This window comes from Cyprinus carpio, chromosome B9, assembly GCF_018340385.1.
Source record: "Cyprinus carpio isolate SPL01 chromosome B9, ASM1834038v1, whole genome shotgun sequence".
NCBI lineage: Eukaryota > Metazoa > Chordata > Actinopteri > Cypriniformes > Cyprinidae > Cyprinus > Cyprinus carpio.
Genome location: NC_056605.1, coordinates 17,332,534 through 17,353,542, shown reverse-complemented (window position 1 = coordinate 17,353,542; position 21,009 = coordinate 17,332,534). Strand labels below are relative to the sequence as shown.

The 21,009-nt window shown below is 37.0% G+C and overlaps 1 protein-coding gene across 1 annotated transcript in view; it reads right to left on the bottom strand.

The window, feature by feature from the left end:
• Positions 1-5: 5 nt before the first annotated feature.
• LOC109059480 (tomoregulin-2-like) overlaps positions 6-21,009 on the bottom strand; it is a 56,543-nt gene continuing 35,539 nt past the window's right edge. The window contains exons 5-10 of the mRNA XM_042731198.1: positions 9,476-9,576; positions 3,438-3,586; positions 3,062-3,121; positions 2,832-2,955; positions 1,566-1,724; positions 6-138 (exon numbers count right to left, since the gene is read on the bottom strand). Of these exons, the coding sequence (XP_042587132.1) occupies positions 42-138; positions 1,566-1,724; positions 2,832-2,955; positions 3,062-3,121; positions 3,438-3,586; positions 9,476-9,576 (690 nt within the window). The 3' untranslated portion in view covers positions 6-41. The remainder of the gene's footprint in view (positions 139-1,565; positions 1,725-2,831; positions 2,956-3,061; positions 3,122-3,437; positions 3,587-9,475; positions 9,577-21,009) is intronic.

Below are 21,009 nucleotides of genomic sequence, written 5' to 3'. Positions count from 1 at the left end.
TCTGTCCACACTACATTTCCCATGATTCTCTGCTCACGGGCTCAAATGAGGCGGGTGGAGGCGCGCAGGGTGTTTTCAGAGTTGTAGTGCATTGTGTTCTGCTTCTGTCGGTTGATTCTGTTGGTCCGTGGGCACTTCCTGCAGAGGAAGGAAGCAAAAGGACATCCTTATCATACATGTAACTTGCCTCCACCAGGCAGCTCTTCGTTATTTCTAATCAAAACAATGCATGGAAGGAAAAAACTCATATTTCAGAGCTTAAAAAAAAAGGCTTTGCTATAAAAATAGCTTCTTATTTAGAGTTTGGAGAGTGGAAGTTTTTAAAGGAATGTTTCATGCATTCTTCTGCATCAGTATTCATCACAGTTTTCCACTGATATGACTTGAAACAGCACAACAGCCCACAGACTCTTTGCCTAAAGGGGCTGTTTCTTTTACTGGAGAAGAGAATAAATAAACAAATACTGACAATGAAGCTAAATTAACAATGATTCCTAATGTATATATTTTTTGGCCCATACTAATTTATTCTGACAAATACGTTTTGACTGGAGTCTTTAAGTAATGTTATTATGATTTTATTCATAACACCTTATAACAAAAGTACTATCCATTATTTTGGGTGTAATTTGTTTGAGTGGGTAATTTCTGTGCCACTAGCGACACCAAAATGGAAAAGCAATCTTTGAATACAACATTTGCTCAACCAATGGCATGAGTATAGAAAGGACTACTCATTTGTCCAAACAATGGAAGATGGGGTAAGAGTTTGATTATTTATTAATTTTTTAAAGAAAATTTTGGTTAGTGCAGAAGTGTCAGGTTTTTGGAACTACTGCTTTTGAAAGAAGTCTCTTATGCTCACCAAGGCTGCACTTATTTGATCATAAATACTATAAAAATAGTAATACTGCGAAATATTATAACAATTTAAAATACCTATTTTCTATTTGAATATCTTTAAAAAATTTAATTTATTCTTGTATTTAATTACTTCAGAAATTATTCTAATATGTTGATTTGGTGCATAATAAATATTTGTTATTATTATCATCAATGTTGAAAACAGTGAAATACAACTTTTTTGTAACATTATAAAGGTCTTTACTGTCACTTTTGATCAATTTAATGTGTCCTTGCTGAATAAAAGTATTTATTTCTTTCAAAAACAAAACTGATCCCGAAATGTTGAAAAGGTAGTATATATAGACTGAAGACTATCTGAGGTCTAATAATCCATCAGTCACTTCTACAATCTCTCATGAAACATCTACATATTAAACACATTCACTTTTTTTTATGTGAAAAGTAAATATTACAGTAGATGGGTGAGTTATTCAGTGCTGCGAGTGATTTAGATTTCACTACCCCCCACACACACCCTTCGACAATGACCTTTCACAGAGTGTAAAGTGTGTTATTCTGCAGACTCCTGCTGGCAGGAACTCTCACTCTATAAAGAGCTGTGAGTGTGTGCGATCTACACAGGAGGTAGCTGTCCTCTGCTTTGCTTCGCAGTTGCACAATGTGTGTGCTATGATGCTGTGGTGTGTGTTTATACTCACCGGGTGATACACAGCACCACTACACATATGATGGCCACCTGCAGAGTCCCAATGACAGACGCAATGAGGACATAGCGGAGCTTTCCAGAGCCAGGGACCACGTACAGCACATTATACTCTTTAGTGTCACACTGTGGACCGCTGAATCCTGAGTGACAGCTGAAGAAAAGAGGAAGAAACACGGCGTTATATCCTTGTTTGATCAGATGCGAGTGTTTTAGTCCTCTGTGGATTTATTCAGGTTGTTTTAAAGAGTCTGCTCTCTCTGTAATATCTCTGTTCACACACACACACACACACACACACACACACACACACACACACACACACACACACACACACACACCGCAGTGCTTCTCGCTCTCAAAGTCTTTCCTCAGAAACACCTGCTGTTTTACTGCAGCACCTGCCAGAGAGACTCTCCTGTTCTGTCTTATCATTTCTCTCTAGTACCCTTTAATTTGTTTTTGGTGACTTTAATATGAGTTTCGCAACTTGAGCAACCAATATTTTTTTAATAAGCTGATGTGTGCAGTTTTCCCTGTTTAATATATTCTTCTGTCCCAGTTTGATCTGTAGAAATGATTTGTAGATTGAATTCCCTAAAAAAGGTAACAGTCATGCTTGGACGTTTGGAGTTTTGGGACAGCACTGGGGTGTGTTTGTACTACCATTGAAAGACCAGGGTTAATATACAGCATACGATAAAATATGTTTACGTTTTATGGTCTTAGCATTAGTTAAATATCTGTCTATCTGTATAGTTAACTAAAGCTAAGACATAAAATGTAAACATATTTTATTTCAGCTAGTTGCCAAGAAAACATGTCCTGTTTTCATTTAGTTTAACTAAATTTAACTAAGTAAAGCACTAAAATAACTAAGGCCACAATAAAACCGCATATAAACTATACAGACATTACCCAATAAAAATATCAAAAATACACAACAAAATTACTAAAACTTTACAATGAAATTAAAATGGAAAGCCTACAAATAAATTCAAGCAGTTAAGAAAAACTATAATAACATCTCGATGGTACTAAAATAACTGAAAAAAGGGGGAGTGTTTGGAAAACAGTTTTTTTTTAAACGTGGCAGATCTTTCTTGGCTTGAACACCAGGGGGAGACAAAGATCTGTGATATAGTGTTACATACACAATCACAAATGGTGTGTGCCCAAACACACACTGATGATTCACAATGTATTTTTGTAGACAGGATACGCTGGCGTGATCAGACACATCATGAGTTTGTGTGTGTACCTGCAGGACGGTGTTGAGAGCATGTTGGGATATTCACAGTCTCCGTGAACACAATAGTTCTTATAGTGCTCAGGGCAGGGGATGTACAGCCCTCTCGCCACCTCTGAAACCTCAGGCTTCTCCTCTATAATTCAAACACACTGGGTCAGAACAGCCAAAAGTCAAGGGCACTTCAGAACCACAGGACAAATATATTAAAAACAACTTTTTATAATTAAACACACACCCACCTGTATAGTCTGTCCTGGCATACTGTCCATCTCCTGCTTTGGTGCCTGTAATCATGTCGCCTACAGGATAGAAATGAATTCAGATGTTAAAAATGAACAGATCTGCTGGTTACATAATACAACATTGTTTTTTTCCCTCTTCATTTGTACATTGTCATTTTGAAAATATCATCTGGGAAATTGCTATATTCTAGAGACTAATGATCATATGTACATGAATGAGCTTGATTATGTAACAGTGATTTATAATGTTCATCTTTACATGTGTTCTCTGTTGTTGTCTTATATAAATGCAAATTGAATTGAAGAAGACATCATCTAACAATATAAGAAATTAATACATTATATAAAGCAAACATAAACCTGCTCTTCTTACCCTGACAGTGACCTAGGAATTTGACCTCGATTCGTTCCTGCCGCTGACACGATGCCTCTTTTACCTGGCAGGGGTTGTCATAGGAACGGCCGTCTGATGCGCACACGGGGTTAAAACTGATGTGGGAGCAGTCGATGTTACAGACGCACCTGTGTTGTGAAAAACAGCACAGTAAAATGCCAATTACTGACAAATCAAAGACCGTGAAAAAGATCATTAAACAAGTGTCACACCTTGTTTGATCAAGCTGTCAGCTAAGAATAACACTTCAAACATGCAAACTGGGGACTCAAAATAATTGCTGGAGGGGATTCGGTATTTCACACCTGATATTGATGCAAAAACTTCACTATTCAATTAAAAATCTTCAGGGTCTCTTTGGAAACAATGCATCTTTTTTGGCCTTCTTCCAGTTTTTATAAAATATTTTAGGAGAAAGGGGACTGGAAATGTTGGGGAGAGTGGAGAAATGCCACAAAGCAGATTAGAAGGCTGGTCAGACAAATGAACAGCAGGGCTTAATCTAAGACTACACCACAACTCTAGGGATGGGAAACAATAAAGATTTCCTGATTCAATTTGTATTCACAAGCTCTAAGTTTGGTTCAAAACAGATTCATTTGGGTATATATTTGGGTTAATTTGTGTACATATAATTATAAAGGACAGTGTTTTAGATTGATTCAAAGCAAAAAACTCTTTTTTTAAACAATTTATTAAAGGAATCCTGTCAGGCCCACTATCATCAAAAGATGACTGACAGTTAGCAAACAGTTTGGATTGGCTCCCTGTGCATCCATGCACCCTAGCATGGATAAGAGCAGGGAGAGCAGCGATAACCCCCCTCTAGGGTAAACAGAACAGAACCCACATAAATGTATTGCAGATATCATTAATGTTCACTAATTTAAATTAGTGAACATTTTAGAAATTAGTCTGGTTCAAAGGAGAATCAGAAGACCGAATTCTGACTGGATGAGAGGAGGAGCTGGGGATGGAGGAGGTTAATATAGCTATTGAGAAACGTAAAGCTGCTGATAATACTGAAGGACCTTGTATATGAATGCTGAGATAGGCGTTGTATGCCTATAGGTATAGGTAGATGTCGATCAGCTGATGCAAGCTTGACTAACGTGACCTGCCAAAACTGTTGCTATGCTTGATTATTGTGAAATATTATAAAATATCACCTTGCTGCTCAACATTCAAATACTTGCTGTAGTGCTTGCTGTAGCAGTTGCAGCACGCTTCAGAAACCCTCCACCTTCCCCAGCTCCACCTGTGTATTTGTACTGGCAGTAGCAAGTCTCAAGACCAAACACATTAACACTGCCGTGTATATTAGCCTGCTAACCTCTCAGAGAGTTGTCATAACAGAAATATATTAATATAAATATTGATGGCAAAGATGAATTTTCAGCATTATTACTCCAGTCTTCTGTTTCACATGATCCTTCAAAAATCATTCTAATATGCTGATTAATTGTTGAAGAAACGGTTCTTGTTATAAATGTTGAAAACATTTGTTTTGCTTTATTCATTTATATATTTGAATAAAAAGTATATAACAAAGAAAAAATATAAAGACACAGCAAAAGTTTGTCCCACAAGCAATATACTTGCCAGCAATGGATGGTTTTAAGTAATTCATGTATTCTGTTGCTGGTAGATTCAATCAATCAAACGAACACTTGTTTTTATGCCTATAAGAAAATTGCTTTTGTAAAAGCCAGTTCTGCAAAGGGTGAACATTACGGTTTTAATGTACACCTCTCCATCATGTATGAGTGTGTTAAGCTCAGCATTTTCACAGGCGTCCTGCGAGACTACAGCCCTGCAACATACACAGATTACAATGGTAAAAAAATACAGGCCACTTTACAAAAGGTCGGCATCAGCGGGAACGGCAACCTCGCATAAACATTAACTGAGATTCATAATTGCCCATTTGGCTTGAGGCTGGATGAATTACCATTAGAAACAGATTAACACCAACATCAACAATGTTTTTATGATGTGTCTACTCTATAAATGTTGATGAGGGTGTCAAGATTGCAAATGTAATAAGTAAAGTCTGTTTTTCATCTTCTCGTCTCAGCGTGAAGCTGGAAGGGAAAGCTCAGGAATGAATGTGGATGGGATCGAACTGGATGCTGCAGTGATTTTCAATCTATAGCACATTCTTGAGTCTATCATCTCAGGGGCTTAATGACTAGCACAGAAGACTGGCTTAGCAACCAAAGAACTGCGAACACACATCAGTGGAGAATAATACAACGCTCCATTTCAAACGATGAGAATGATGAGTTCCAACACTTTGATGTTCCTTCACTCGTTTTCATGGCTGCTTTTATTCACATACCTTCATTAACGATGGTAATGAGTGCTTATGTGCGTATGGATGAAAGGTGATGCTCTTCTGAGGAGAAAAAGATGCACAGAATCCTAGACAAAGTTTCTGACATTTGAGACCAGCAACACATGAAGCCTTTGCATTTGTGTGTGAACCAGTCATTTATTTCTCCCAGAGAGAATCGAAAACCTGTCATCTAGTCTTCATTGTGTATGTTCTGTGTATTTGGTATTTCTCAAAAGCGTTTACATGAATTTATGGTCTGCATCTTCAACGTTCAGGTGTTTCCTGCTGTAGTTTCTCTCTAAAGTGTGTATGTGTTGTCTGTGCGCCACTGCAGGAACATGTTGAGCAGAAATGACAATTAAAACTGCCGTCCCCAGTCACTTCTCACTGCAGCAAACAGACGACAGTATAATTATAAAATCTGTCATTATTTTTGTGTATGTGTGTTTTTTTTCTTCATCTTTCTTTTTTAATATATCCACCCTGCCAGTGAGCTTTAGTGATGTATGGAGCTGTTTTCTATTCTGGCACTACTGGAATAATGCAAACTGACTACAAACATAAGATAAAAATATCTGTTTTAAATAGAGACATTGACTGAATTGAACTGTGGCGTGGAGTCAACTCAAGGGCAGCTTTGATTGTTTGCCGTTGCTAATTGAGATCTGTAATGCATAGTAATTTAGATACATCCCCAGGAACATTGAATGTGCGATAAAAACAAACAGGCACAATGATATTGAGATGTATTTATTGTGAAGCACTGGTAATGCTCACATACACATTTGCTCTCCAGTATGACCGTCTGTAGTGGTCATAAAGGCTAATGTGTCTTGAGAGCATGAATATTTAATGTCAGCTCTCACATTCTCTAGGCACACACACTGCAAATGCACTGCGTCAACAACACACACACACTCACACATTCACTTAGATGCACACACACATCAAAGATTTCCAATAGCAAATCAAGTAATAATGGCTGTGCGAGAGAGTCAAACTGAATGGTTGAAATTTCCTTAAAAAATCAGATTGTTTGTATGATAGCCTCTGTATGTGTGTGAGTGTGGTTTATCTTGTTGAGTGAGGGGATATGTCTTATTGATTTGTAAGAGCCATGTGGTTTCTTTGTTATCTAAACTTTTGCAGCATGGCCTGTGGGCTTCCTGTCTGTCCAGCTGCTCTTTACTCACACACTTTAGTCTCCCCCTCTCTCTCAATAGCAGGATTATGATGACTGAGTCTCTACCTGGTGAGGATAAGTCTCTGTTTTGTATCTTTGATGAGGATAGATGAGGAGTTTTGGCTTTTTGATCCCAATGTTTCACATGTTTGATTTAAATTAGTAGTGTTAACTTGTTGCAGTTGCATCCATCCATCCATTCATCTGTCCATCCAAATAAGAGACTTCATGTATTTCCAGCTGGTTATAATTAAAAGTTCTGTATTATGCTTTTTTTTTAATGAAACATATATTCAGTATAAACTCTCATAATTCCTCATAATTATATTTAACATATAATTGGAAAAATAACCAGTTTATTGCCTTTCTTTAACCATAGTAAAGTCCAATATCTGTCTGTCTGTCTAGAGTATCTGAAGAGTTTTTAAATCGAATTTAAGACTTTAAGACTTTTTTTAGACCTGCACAAATAAAATAAATACTGTATGTACACACAGGTCAAACCTATACAATCTTTTGAAAACAAAAACAAAACAAACAAACAACAAACAAAAAAACCCTTCCATCCCAGATTATTTATTTGATATTGTGCTGATACTAGTAAAATGTATATGCTAAATGTGTTAAATGTTTTTAATCTTTCCTTCCTGTGAAAGGGCAGACCAGAGAGAAGCAACAAACGTTTACATTGAATTAAAAGCTGGTTATAGTTTTATGATTATGAAGATTAATTCATTCCATATTAAAAATAGAATTGAAAATAGTTCAGTGTAATTGAAACATTATTCTATACAATAATTGTGTGGTGCGAGGTATTGTATACATCCTATTTTAGCGAATTTACTGAACTCAATAGTACTTCTATCTCCTTCTCTCTCTCTCTACTACACACAATCAATGACTAGGGCCCTAAACAACATCCAAACAAATCCGTGCTTGTCACTACACACAATCAGTGCACAAACACACACAGACATGTTATTAATGCAGCTTATAGCATTGATTTTATTCATAATCACTCATCTTGTTTGTTTTTTTCAGTAATCCTTTCAAATGACACAGGAAGATGGGAAAATGGAGCGAGACTAAAAAAAGAAGGGCTGCTGAGAGAGGTAGAGTGTTTTTGGAAGAGGAAACAGTGAGGTGAGTGAGTCATCTGCAGTCAAGTGTATCAGAGCGAGGGCCTGTCATGGGACCATCCCTATGACTAAGGCATAAATGCCTCAAATCGTGCTGATATCTCAGAGGAGGGAGAGGCTGGGCTGTTTCATTCTGATGCCTCCACACACCCCAGCTCTCCAGCCAGTGCTTGTTGAATCTTTAGTGAATCTACAGGCTGTCTTTGCCAAGGCCGACATGTATTTCCCTTCAGACACCCTGAGAGAGATAGGCAGGAGGGAGGAAGAGAGGCCTTCTTCTATTAAGATTAAAGGGTAGTCTCCTTCACTCTTGCTGGGCAGTTTGAGCTGTTCACTCATGCCCAGGGTAACGAAAACCTTTGCACATCCTCGGGTGGATTTTAAATATATCATGTGAGTCATGATTTTTTCACATGTTTACAACTCAAACAGATTCTCTAGAAATGATAACCGTTTCTTATTGAATATAGCATGAAGATGTTGTTAGAACAAAGTGGATGTTGAGGTTTTCCTTTTATTTTTTTATGGAATATTAATGAGTTCTCATTGCTGGAGCGCCGAAGCTAAGCGGCCATTCATCAGCGATGATGAAACTGTCATAATTGGCCTTGTTTCTAGCTCATTTATTTTGGGCAAGTTCTTAAAGTTCATATTAAAAGAACTGAGATTTGTTGAAGTAGGCAAAATATCCCATATCGACCCCAGTGTCCCATATTCCATATCCTACTACTGACAGCACCAATCAATCCAAACCAACCTGTCTGTTACTGACCAGAGAAATTATTCACATCAAAGAAAAAGTTAACTGGGAAAAAAAAAAAGTTCAAAAGTTTAGACACTGGATTTCTTTTAAAGAAATTAATATTTTTATTCCGCAAGGATGATTTAAATCACCAAAAGTGACAGTCAAGACATTTATAATGTTAAAAATACTTCTATTTCAAACAAATGCCGTTTGTCTGAAAGTGATTTCTGAAGGATCATGTGACACTAAAAACTGAAGTAATGGCAGATGAAAATGCAGCTTTGCATCACAGAAATACATTTTAAAACACATATTAAAATAGAAAAGTAATTTTAAATTGTAATGATATTTCACAATAGTACTGTTCATTGTATGATATAAAGCAGTGTGACCTCTTTTAAAAATAACTACTTTAGTGTTTTGCCAAGAAATAAAGTCATACAGGTCTGGAATGACATGTGGGTGAGAAAATAATGATAATATTCATTTTTGGTTGAACTGTCCCTTTAAAATAACCAAGTTGTATTTAAATTCACAAAAAAAATATGGCATCTTTCTTTTTTATTCTGTTTTTGTGATATTAGTTCTCCGACAGGCTGTTTTTGTGCTTACCAGACATCTTCAGCATCCACATCACACTCGGCCCCAAACTGGCAAATGTCACAGGTGGACGTCTCCTTCTGTCCATTCTCCGCCGAACCCTCGTTCCCGTGCTTGGATACATAAAGACAAGACAAGACAGCATAAGCTACCAAAGGTCTGACAAATATTACTAAGGGTTCGAGATGAGCAGGCAATAACAGTCCGTCCCTTTCTCCGACACAAACATTCATAAATAGATGGAGAGACAGAGGACAGACATAATTCTCATTCAGTCTTTGTCTCTGGCTCTCACGAGAAGTTCAAATCCCCCACTGATCTTTCCTCAGCCTCGCCCCTCATTTCATCATGATGATTTCTGATTTGCCGCTCCTGCTCCCCGGTGATAGAGGCTTCCCAGGAGCCGAAGCTTAAAGCCCCTCGCTATCGCATATCTGCCCTCATCAGTGGACGGGGAAAAGCAATCGCGTACGCCACGGAATTTAAATTACGTCTCCTTCTCAGAGGATCATCGTTCCCCTTTGGATCCTGACCCTCCATTATGAGGTGCTATTTTTAAAACTTAGACTGCAAAGACAGAAAAGAAAGTCAGGCAGATAAAAGGAAGAAAAGATAGAACAATAACAAATAAAATATAAAATAAGTCACAGGTGTTTTTAGTCACTGTTCTGCTCTATTGATGTCTTTATTTTTTAAATTTTGGTGAAGATGACAAAAACAAATGCAAACTTTGCACTGACACCGTGTTGCTTCATGAATCAAAAATTAAATAAATCTCAGTGTTTTTGAATGCCAAACTGTTTTAATTGAGCAATATCACATGAGAGTGCTGTTGTCCTGAATATTTAGACCAACAGTACAACTGCTTTTATACAATAGTATAATGATCTGTCAATATTAACAGTCTAATATTAAAAAAAAAGGGAGCTATTCACTTGAAAGAATAATTCAAAGACAAAACTAAAAAAAAAAAAAAAAAAAAAAAAAAAAACTTGCAGAATGAGTCACTAAAAAATACCCACCACTAATACACAGACTGTCTGGAAGGTGCAAAAAAGACAACCGGCGAGACAACAAAAAGTACAAATCAATTTTTGAATTTATTATGTTAACGTGAACACAATGGCTAACATTAATTTTTACAAGCATACAATAATAGATCAAGCTTTGCTCTAAACACAGCATCATGACCGGATCTGATTACTCAGCACCCAGCTTCTCCCTGAGGTGTGTCTGCATGGACCCAAGGGTGTGGAAATGAGAGACGTGTCGGAGGGAAGGGGCAGTAACAGTTATCTCCATCTCCCGGTTAGACGGACCCTCTGAATCGATTTTCCCTGACCAGAAACACAGTCGATCACCAACCCCCTCTTGTTTCATTCTGCAACCACTGCCAAAAAGATCCTGCTTCTGGTCCTGTTTGAGAACATCTACGCTGCGTGCGAAAACCAAAGGTCAATGATTGATTTAATATATCTGTTTTTTTTTTTTTGTGGAAAATGTCTACAGAAATCTAAAGTCTTTTGTTGTTGTTGTTAATGAAGAATCTTTAAAGTGATTTTATGTATAACGCAAAGACATTTAAGGTTATGAAACATTCAGATGTAGCAATCTGAGCACACACTGAGCAGAGGAATAGGTTTTGCTGTAAATGGTGAAAGGAAAGGAGATACTCAAATGAACAGAAGACAGATGGTGAGCGTCCAAGAAAATGGCTCTTAATGGGACAAACCTATTTGTGCAGAAACTAAGGAGAAAGTTGGGGGTGGATTTAGGGCACAACATGCGCTGTCAGACAGATGATGAATGAAGCCACCCATCTCCTGCACAGTGTATGGAAACTGACCTTCACAGCAATATATGTAGCAACAATGAGCGTAGCATTCCAGTCTGGGTCAGAGAAGCTTGTAGTTGAACTGAGAACACATGTGAAGTGAAAATAGCACCAAGAAAACTAGATAAAAAAATATTTTCTATATTTAATAATAACTAATTGTTTCTTAGTTTTAGCTAAATCACTGAAACAAATTTATACATTTTGTGTTCCAGGATAACTACAATAATAATTTCCCACATGTAGTGTGTGAAAAAGCACAAGAAAAATAAAATAAATGCTTTCTATCCCCATTATCAATTCTTATTTTATGTTTATTTTAGTGCATAATTGAGTATTAAAAAGACAAATTCTCTGAAAACCTATTATCTAGTCCTATTATCTAACAGATATTATCTAACTTAGCTTTGCTCATAAATATAATTGTTCTACAGAGTACATTAGTTTTTAGCCCATTTGCACAAAATAAATTGTTTTGCTTCATATACTGTATGAGCATGAGATGGAAATGAATTCCACTTGATTGTTTTGAGTGGTATTTATCACAATGCACACAATGACTGAATGGATGGATGGATGATACTGTAACTCCAGGGTCATCTAGTGAAAAGCAGCTCAGATTAACACACACACACACACACACACACACACACACACACACACACACACACACACACACACACACACACACACACACACACACACACACACACACCCCTCTGTGAAATGGAAGGGGTTTTGAACATCACAGTTAAACAGTTGCGTAAACAAAGAGAATAATGAGAAAGCTCTCCCTGGACTCCAAAAGGTCAAATCATATCATGTATATTATTTTGCATTTTGAAGATACAATAATGTCTACAATAAAAAATAAAAAAAAATAATAATAATAAAAAAAAACTTGTAATGAAAGAAAAGCCTGCATCCATTACTCCCAGAAGAGCTGCCACCACACAAGAACAAGCTGAGCTCTTAAGGGACACAAAAGGTCAAGTGAGTCTCTACAGATGGAGAGGACACATTACATCTTTGAATCAATAGTGAATGTAGGAAGCATAATGCTTACAGTGGAAAGATGATAGCCTGAAAGAGGATCTTTGGATTTCCACTGATCTCCATGAGCTAATGATGCCGCTTCTACATGGTGAATGTAACATTTAAGTTTTACGCATGAGCCACAAAATCATCTTACTTTCTCAAGAGAATCTCCAGAGTGATGAAAATTGCCTTGTTCCTCCTTTTGTATTGCAGTAATGTGATTTTTTATTTTTTATTTTCCTGGCAATGATTTCTAAAATTATGGAATGACGCTATGGGTGTTCTGTTTCAACACATTGCTTATGGCTTTTTATATGGTGTGTCACAAAGTGTTTGTGCCACAACATTAGGAATGTGCTTTATCAATCGACTAGAGCTCAATCCAAAGGATCTTTTTTTTTTTATATCATTGTTGGTAACTTAATATTTCACTCTCTGAGGACTTGACAACTCATTTTTTGTAGTTGAATACTATAACATATATTTAAAAAATATCGTTAAAAATTTAATAAATGTCTAAACATTTTGTAAGGATGTATATTTTGACATATGACCTGCAATCTTGTCTCATAAATATGGTTCCAGGCTCTTAATGCTCTAATCATGTGATCATCAACTCAGCCTTCACCACACTGGGTCCATTAAAGCTACTTCACACAAATAAGGGCAGTTTGAGTGTCCCAGTGCCATTGGGAAAAGCATGTCGTAAAACCCCTTTGGCACTTTGCCTCTTCTACCCACACCTGACAGCATAGAAGACCTTGCCAATGACCCATTTGCACATGTAATTACAGCAATCCGCTGACGACGGTGGCGCAGAGCGAAGGTTGTCTAATTTTGTGGAGTGCTCCCGAGGCCCTTTTCTTCCACAGGTTTGACAGCTTTTGGAGAGCGCTTTGAAAGCCAGATGAGGGTTTGAATTGGCAAGAGAAGTAGAGCCAATGTGTGAAATTCAGGAAAGGAGGCCTGAAACGGACTGCCCTTCTTCAAGGGATTAGGGAAGAAGAATTATGGAAAGGAATTAGGTCTTAAAAACTTTTTTCCCCAGCTTTGACCAGATTAAGTGCTGCTCGCTGAAAGTCTTCCATTGAGCGCTAAAAGACCCAGCAGAAGATCTACGAATCGGTTTCACTCTGGGTCACTGCAATCGTGGGTCAACCGTGTAAAATAAACACACATACATTTAACATACCACTCAGAAAGGATCACATATACTGTCCATTAGATGTACACCCAATACATAAGCAGCATTTCACTAGCATTTGATACAGCTGTACTGTTTCTAAAGCTCTCCATTATTCTCCCACGAGAAGTGCTGCGAGGTTCAGAGCCTCTTACATTCCCACACAAACTAACACACGTGTGCTGATCTCCGGCTCTGACTATGATCTGCCCCTGATGGCACCCATAATAACACTCGTGATGGAGCCGCTCTCAGATATATAATGGAAGAAGAGTGCAGGGGAAGGAAAAGAGATGAAGAGTTGAGGATGACGAGAAATGAGAGGAAAACATCAAATGGCATTTGTGGTATGTAGCATGGAGAAAGAATGAAAGAAACAAAACAACAAAGTAAACATGACAATGACGGAGAGCGTTCGAAAAAAGAGATGAATGATGAGAGGACATAAACAGAGACCGAGTGAGACAAAAACACAAAGGGACAGAGAGAAAGAGACAGAAAAAAAAACATCTCCAGCAGCTAAGGGGTCGATGGGCAGTCAATAAAGTGTCACTTTCTGCAAGCTAAGAAGCCGGCCTTGATGAGGGGATCTGACCACGTTCGAGGATGAAATGAACATTTGCATTAGTGGCCACAGCAACTAGTGCTTTACCCACCGAATGACCTTCCCTACACCACAATCTCATATTAGAACTCTAAGATGCCCCAGATTTAAAAATAAAAGCATTTTGTAAGGATTTCTACGGAGCCCCGCACCATGGGCATGCAGGAAAAAAATAGTAGGCTAAATCGTGCGCACGATTTACTAATTCGTTCCCTCAATGTACTCAAAACGTGCACATGATTACTATTGCGTTCACTCGATTTTATAAATTGTGCGCAACGATTTACTAATTCGTTGCCACAGTATTATGAAGGAGTTAAATCTAGCAGAAATCTGCAGGGAGTCTTTTCACAGCTAGGCATGTAAGAAATCTACGGAGCCCCGCATATTACATGCAAGAAAAAATAAATAAATTGTGCGCACGATGTACTAATTCGTTCCCTCAATGTACTAAAACGTGCACACGATTACTATTGCGTTCCCTCGGTTTACTAGTGCGTTCCCTCGATTTGCTAAATTGTGCGCACGATTTATTTATTTTTTCTTGCATGTAATATGCGGGGCTCCGTAGATTTCTTACATGCCTAGCTGTGAAAAGACTCCCTGCAGATTTCTGCTAGATTTAACTCCTTCATAATACTGTTGTGTTAAAAAAATAACAGACTTGAACTAAAATCAGTTGTCTTATGCTAGTGAATTTAGGCAGAGATTTGTTAAATATTAGTCTTAAAAATAAATGTTATTTATTTCCATTGAAGGTTCCACGAAGAACTTTTAGCATTCATGGAATCTTTCCATAGAGCAAATGTTCTTGACAGTATAAAAAGGTTCTTTGGATTATTAAAATGTTCATTACACTAAAAAAAAAAAAGTTTCTTTGGGAACCCAAAATGGTTATTCTATGGCATCACTGCAGAAACCTCCTGCTGGAACCTTTATTTTGAACAGTCCATTAAACAGTGTTATTAAATTATTAGTGTTTTTAAATATTAACTTGAATTAAGCATTAAACAAAGGCAAGGAAATAGACGAAAATGAGCACGCAAAAGTTAAATATTCAATATCCACATAAAATACTGCAATATACAAAAACAAAAAACAATATATATAGGTCAGGTCAGACAATAACTATTTTGGTACCAATAAATGCATAGTGCAAACTGATATTGATAAATCTGGAATTTTAACAAACATTTTGCTCAAGTCCACTTACAACATTTTTTTTTTTCCTTTTACTGATATGAATAAAACATTTGATGTAGATTTACATAAAATATTACACAATTTATATCAAATATTCTTTAAGCCCCCATTACATTCTCCTTTCTTCTAGCACATCCCCTGCTGCAGTGTACTGAGACTGTCCGAGCAGCAACATCCTGGCACCTTGTCTTTCCATCTAAACTCCCAGACATCAGGGGGTGGCACAGAGAGCAGCTGAAATGTTCCAGCACTGTGGGTGCCAGTCTTTGCTATCGGGCCCCGCTAATCCCACTGGCACCACAGTGCCAAACTTTCACTCCAGTTTGATCCTTAGAAAAGATCCAAATCAGTAGAGCAAAACAAGCTTCTGGTAAACAAGATCTAGCTGCTAAAGGCTATTCCAGAGAGGACTGCATAAAATATGACAGAACTAGTTTAATATGTTCTCTTACATAAAAATGTTACGTTTCATTCACTTTGTTCTGATTGTCTGTTTATAAAAGAGCAATGTTATTTTCCCTGAAGCAGATCTTATGAACTCATTTGACGATGAATGATTTAGTAAGAACGACGTGAGATTTTCCACCTCAGTAGAACAACAACTAGTTTTTCTGTTTTTCTTTTTCAAGTTAAAGGTCATTTCTCAACTCAAAGGAATATGGATTCATTGCTCAGAGACCTAAACCAAATTTAGATATTGGCCTTTAACAACATGTGCCCACCAGGGACCTTGTAACACCCAACAGCCAATGCACAAACGAAAAGCAAATGAAAACAAATGAAAGCATTTTCACAAGAGATTTTCCTACTTAGCAATCTCACGTCAGTGAGGGTGGAACCTTTACACATTAGAGTAAAAACGACTTGAAGGTACCTTTACTAAAAGGTACAGTAATACAATTTTAAAAGATACATTAAAAAATTTATTTTAAAAATATACCTAAGCTAAAAAGAAAAAAATAAAAAAAAACAAACAAATAAAAAAACAAAAAAAATAAACACAAAAAAAAATATATAAAAGTTGTGAAAAATAAATGATAAAAAATGCTAACAAGAACCTAAAAAGATCCTTACAAAGAAATTATTTAAAACAATACATTCACCAAAAAAGCCTTAAAATAAAAAGTTTTATAGATATATTTACTAAAAAGTATTTAAACTATTTTAAAAGAAAAACATAAAAATACAATAAAAAGAGCCTTAATTGTTTAAAATATATCTTTGCAAAAAAAAGCCAAAAAGTAAGCTAAAAGAAGCTATCCTTTTAAGCTAAGCTAGAAGAAGAAGATAAAAAAGAAACATCAACTAAAAATGTACCTAAAAAGATCATTAAAAATTTATTATGTAAAAATATACTTTATCATGTGCCTGTATAGGACCAATATATGTATATTCATTCTCTCTAAAATTATTTAAAAGGATCACTATTTTCTTTAAATCAGTACATTTTCAAGAAATGGCTAAAAACACATCGCTTCCATCTACACTTGACCCTCTAAGACTAGCACTCTCTATTCTATTTGGAGAAGTCGTGGCCTAATGGTTTAAAGAGTTTGACTCCTAACCTTAAGGTTGAGGGTTCGAGTCTTGGGCTGGCAATACCATGACTGAGGTGCCCTTGAGCAAGGCGCTGAACCCCCAACTGCTCCCCGGGTGCCGCAACATAAATGGCTGCCCTTTGCTCCAGGTGTGTGTTCAAAGTGTGTGTGTGTGCATTTTGGATGGGTTAAATGCAGAGCACGAATTCTGAGTATGGGTCACCATACTTGGCTGTATGTCGCTTCACTTCACTTCTATTTCTATTTCATCTGCTTGTTTTCTTTTTTATTTCTTTTAAAAAAGTGACCCTCTAACACTTGCACTCCCTATTCTATTTCTATTCTACATGTTTTCTTTTTATTTAAAATGGACCCTCTAACACTAGCGTTCTCTATTCTTTTTCTATTCTATCTAATTGTTTTCTTATTGTCGCTCTTTTGTTAGTTTTGATTGCTTGTATTGTCCTTATTCATAAGTTACTTTGGATGAAAGCATCTGCTTAATGACTAAATGTAAGTGTAAATGACATAAGCAAGGTCTAACACTTGTTTTAGTATACTGATTGATTGATGTGAGTAGGCAGTCTTTCACTATCCAGGTGCATTAGCATTACACTATAAATGTGAATGTACTCACATATTTCTATCACACAATGGAGATGCCCCAGTGGCATCTGTATTTTGAGCTAACCACTTGTGATCAGAACACACGAAACTCAAAAATTCCAACATTTTAAACAAGATCGAAGTCAGAAAATCACTAGTAGTCTCCTAAACCAGCTGCAAACATCTTAAGAAACTGGACAACAAATGCTAACATGTACTCAACGCTTATGCTTTTAGCCAAAAATAAGCCCTACCACGTTACGGGCATCAACAAAGAAATGTGAACATCTTTTCTATTCCAAAACACCTCCAGCTCCAGCACAAACTCTAGACTCAAGCCCAGTGGAGCTCCTCTTTGCTCCTTTACACTTTCTATTCAAAGACAGTCAAACAAACCAACAACCTCAGCGGATTTTGCAGATGGATCCCAGGATAAATAAGCCTTTAAGAATTGAAAGCTCTATAAACAACCAAGCCCTTAGATGTTTACATTTCAAGCAATGAGGTTTGTCTCCAAGGAGTTCAGGCTTAGCTAGTTACAGTAATTTGGGAGCTGGAGACTGCTGTTATGATGGGTATTTCTGCACCACTGAGGGTTGATGCTTTACTGATTTTAACCAGAACAGATTGCAGTCGGTTCGTTTTTAGTGGCACTCAAGAAATGAAGCTCACTATTGTCAGAAAATAGTGTCCTCGTAAGATTCACGATCGGAAAGGGATTAAACTCCTCATAGATGCAGCTGCTGAAAAAATGAGTCTATTTTCCCAAGTTACTGTATACATGCCTCTAGTGTTCCCTTCTGTCTCTGTCTTATCTTTCTCTCCATACGTTACATTTTCTTTCTCATCTCCTGGACTGTAACTCTCCATATGCTATGTCGGTATAATTTATTCTGTCTATTGGCAGAAGAAATTCAAACTTCTCTTTGTGTGTGACTTCTGTTCGGCTCTACTGTATGGTTATAAGCCAAAATGAACTCTGCTCTTTTCTTTCACTTTCTCTTGTGACCTTGAGGCCATTTTGCCACTTCCTGTCACGGCTCATCAATCACAATGTCTCCTGACCCGTCTAGTGTGCTAATCTCCATTTAATCCCACCATTACCGTGAACGGCTCATCTTTTTGTGTCTAGTGTGATTCCTGTTCATCCACTTTCCCATTCTCCCGAGCCTGCCTGTATCATTATATTGTATTTCCCAAAATAAATTTTAATAGAAATCCCCTTCTGCCCCAAGAATGACCCACATTAAAACAGCACATTTATTTCTGAGCGACAGAAGGTTCATGTAGCCCCCAGTACACCTTTGTCTCATTTGATTCAGCGCCTTCCACGTTTGCCTGAGATTTACATTTTATCTGCAAAGACCCTGACTATATTAATAACTCCGGAGGTATTTGTCAGAGCTCGGAACGAATCGCGAATGAGTATGCTGCCATAAAATGATTGCATTTTCCCTCTTGTTGGGGCTGGAAATAGCTTAGTCTCTGAAATGCTTTGCTACAAAGACAACAAGGGCGAATCTATGTTTTATTTGTAATAAGAACAAAAGTCATTTATATTTTAAAATGTTATTTTCAATTTCCATACATTAAGGAAGCACTAAATCTTTTTTTATTCTGCTTTTCTCTCAGCTGTGGAGAATAAGGATACAGAAAAAAGTGGTTTGAATTTACGTGATTTAATCACGCATAGCATTCCACACAAATCAATTAGGTTACATCAACCGAATTTTTCCTTCTTTAGAGACCATATTAGCAGTCCCAACATGACTTTATGTCTGCCCATGGCATGGTCCATTTTCATTTGTGTCAAATTACTAGTTACTACCAAATAACCATTTACCAACTAGAAAGAGCATTTTTATCATGTTAAATAGTAGAATAAAGGAACATTCAGGACCCCATCTTTATTAGAAATGGTTATAAATAAAATTGTAACTGGACAATAAAGTCTTTACATTTGCCATTTAAAATCAAGTTCCAAGCAAAGCATGCTAGGCATTATAACCGCCCTGCCCAGATTCAATTACTAGCAAAAATTATTAATGTAGCCAAAGGAGGCATGAGGTAAACTCAAATGGATTTCCAGAAATAAAATTAAGTTGTTAAGATGAAAAAATTTGGCATTGCATTAGCAGTTTTTTAAAACTAAGTTAAGCAGCAAAAAGTATTTGAAATCATTCAAAATATAAATGTAGCACTAAGGCTGATGATACACCGGGCAACTTTTTTTGAGCAATGTTGCTTGGGCACTTTCCCATTGAGAATGGGTTACAAAATTCTCCACAGCCTGTCTGCAGAAGTGCACATAAGTAATGCACTAAACATTTAGCTAAAATTAGGATGTCAACATTCTGAAAGTTTGATTCCCTTTTCCTCTTTACAATTTGTTAGTCAATTTACTGTATAGCTTTCATGTTTTAATAGATTATAAGCCAAAAACATCTTTCAACAATAGAAGTAATTCATATGTTAATATTAATTTAACAGATAAACAATGTGCCATCCTTAAGTTATTGGCTCAAAATAGGTGTCAGCCTAAGAAGTAGTATATAAACTTAATAATCCAAGATAAAACACCACCCTTGCATTGAAGCTAGGTATCGGAGAGCTTTTCAAAAGGGCTTATTTATCAGATGAACTTATGAATTATATCCGTTGCGATGGTTTAAAAACCTTTTCCAGCTGCAGTGACACATACTGATAAACAGTGCATCTGACTCAATAAGGGCTGCAGTACAGAAACAGTGCACATGTTCACACTCAGCTTGAATGTTAAGCACACAAACTCTGAGCAGAGCTAGACACTTTTCCTTAGTCTTCACCTTCCATTCCAGACTGCACTGCACCCATCTTTATCGCAGCAGCTGAAACGGGGAGATTAGATTATTCCCTTCTCATTCCTCTAAGCTTGTTACCATGGTGATACCACGGTGACTGAGGAAGGTCTTCACCCGCAGACGGCTGTGCAGCTGACTGTCGTCACCTCAGGAACGTGAGGTCATTAATTTCCCTCCGGTAAAAGCTGCAGTGTATTTTAGAACAGTTTAAGGCACGACTTAACAACCATTTTTATGTGAAAGATCAAACGTGGTCAACCGCAGCTGCAAAGACCAAATAAACACACAACGAAAACCCAAAGCACACAAGCCAACTCCCTTCCTGTGTCTATGTTGTCTGTATTGATTATAGAAAATCTACCAAAATTAAATACATAATGGATCCTTGATGCAGAGCCCTGGATACACAGTAAATGGATTACATTTGGAAGTAATTAGAAATAATGAAGTGCTGCTGGAGCCGTACTGCTGCAGTTTTGACAGCTGAAGTGATACAGCGATTAATCATTGAATAAAATTGGGCGTTTCCTGCTTCACAGCGATGGAACAAAGATATTTGCTTCTTGAATTAAAAGCAAAGAGCAATAAATAAATAAATACAATAAAATTAAATAAATAAAAAGGTAGTTTCATCATCATCTACTCACCCTCATGCCACATATTTTTCTCATGTAACCCAAAATAAGAAAACTAGCGCTAA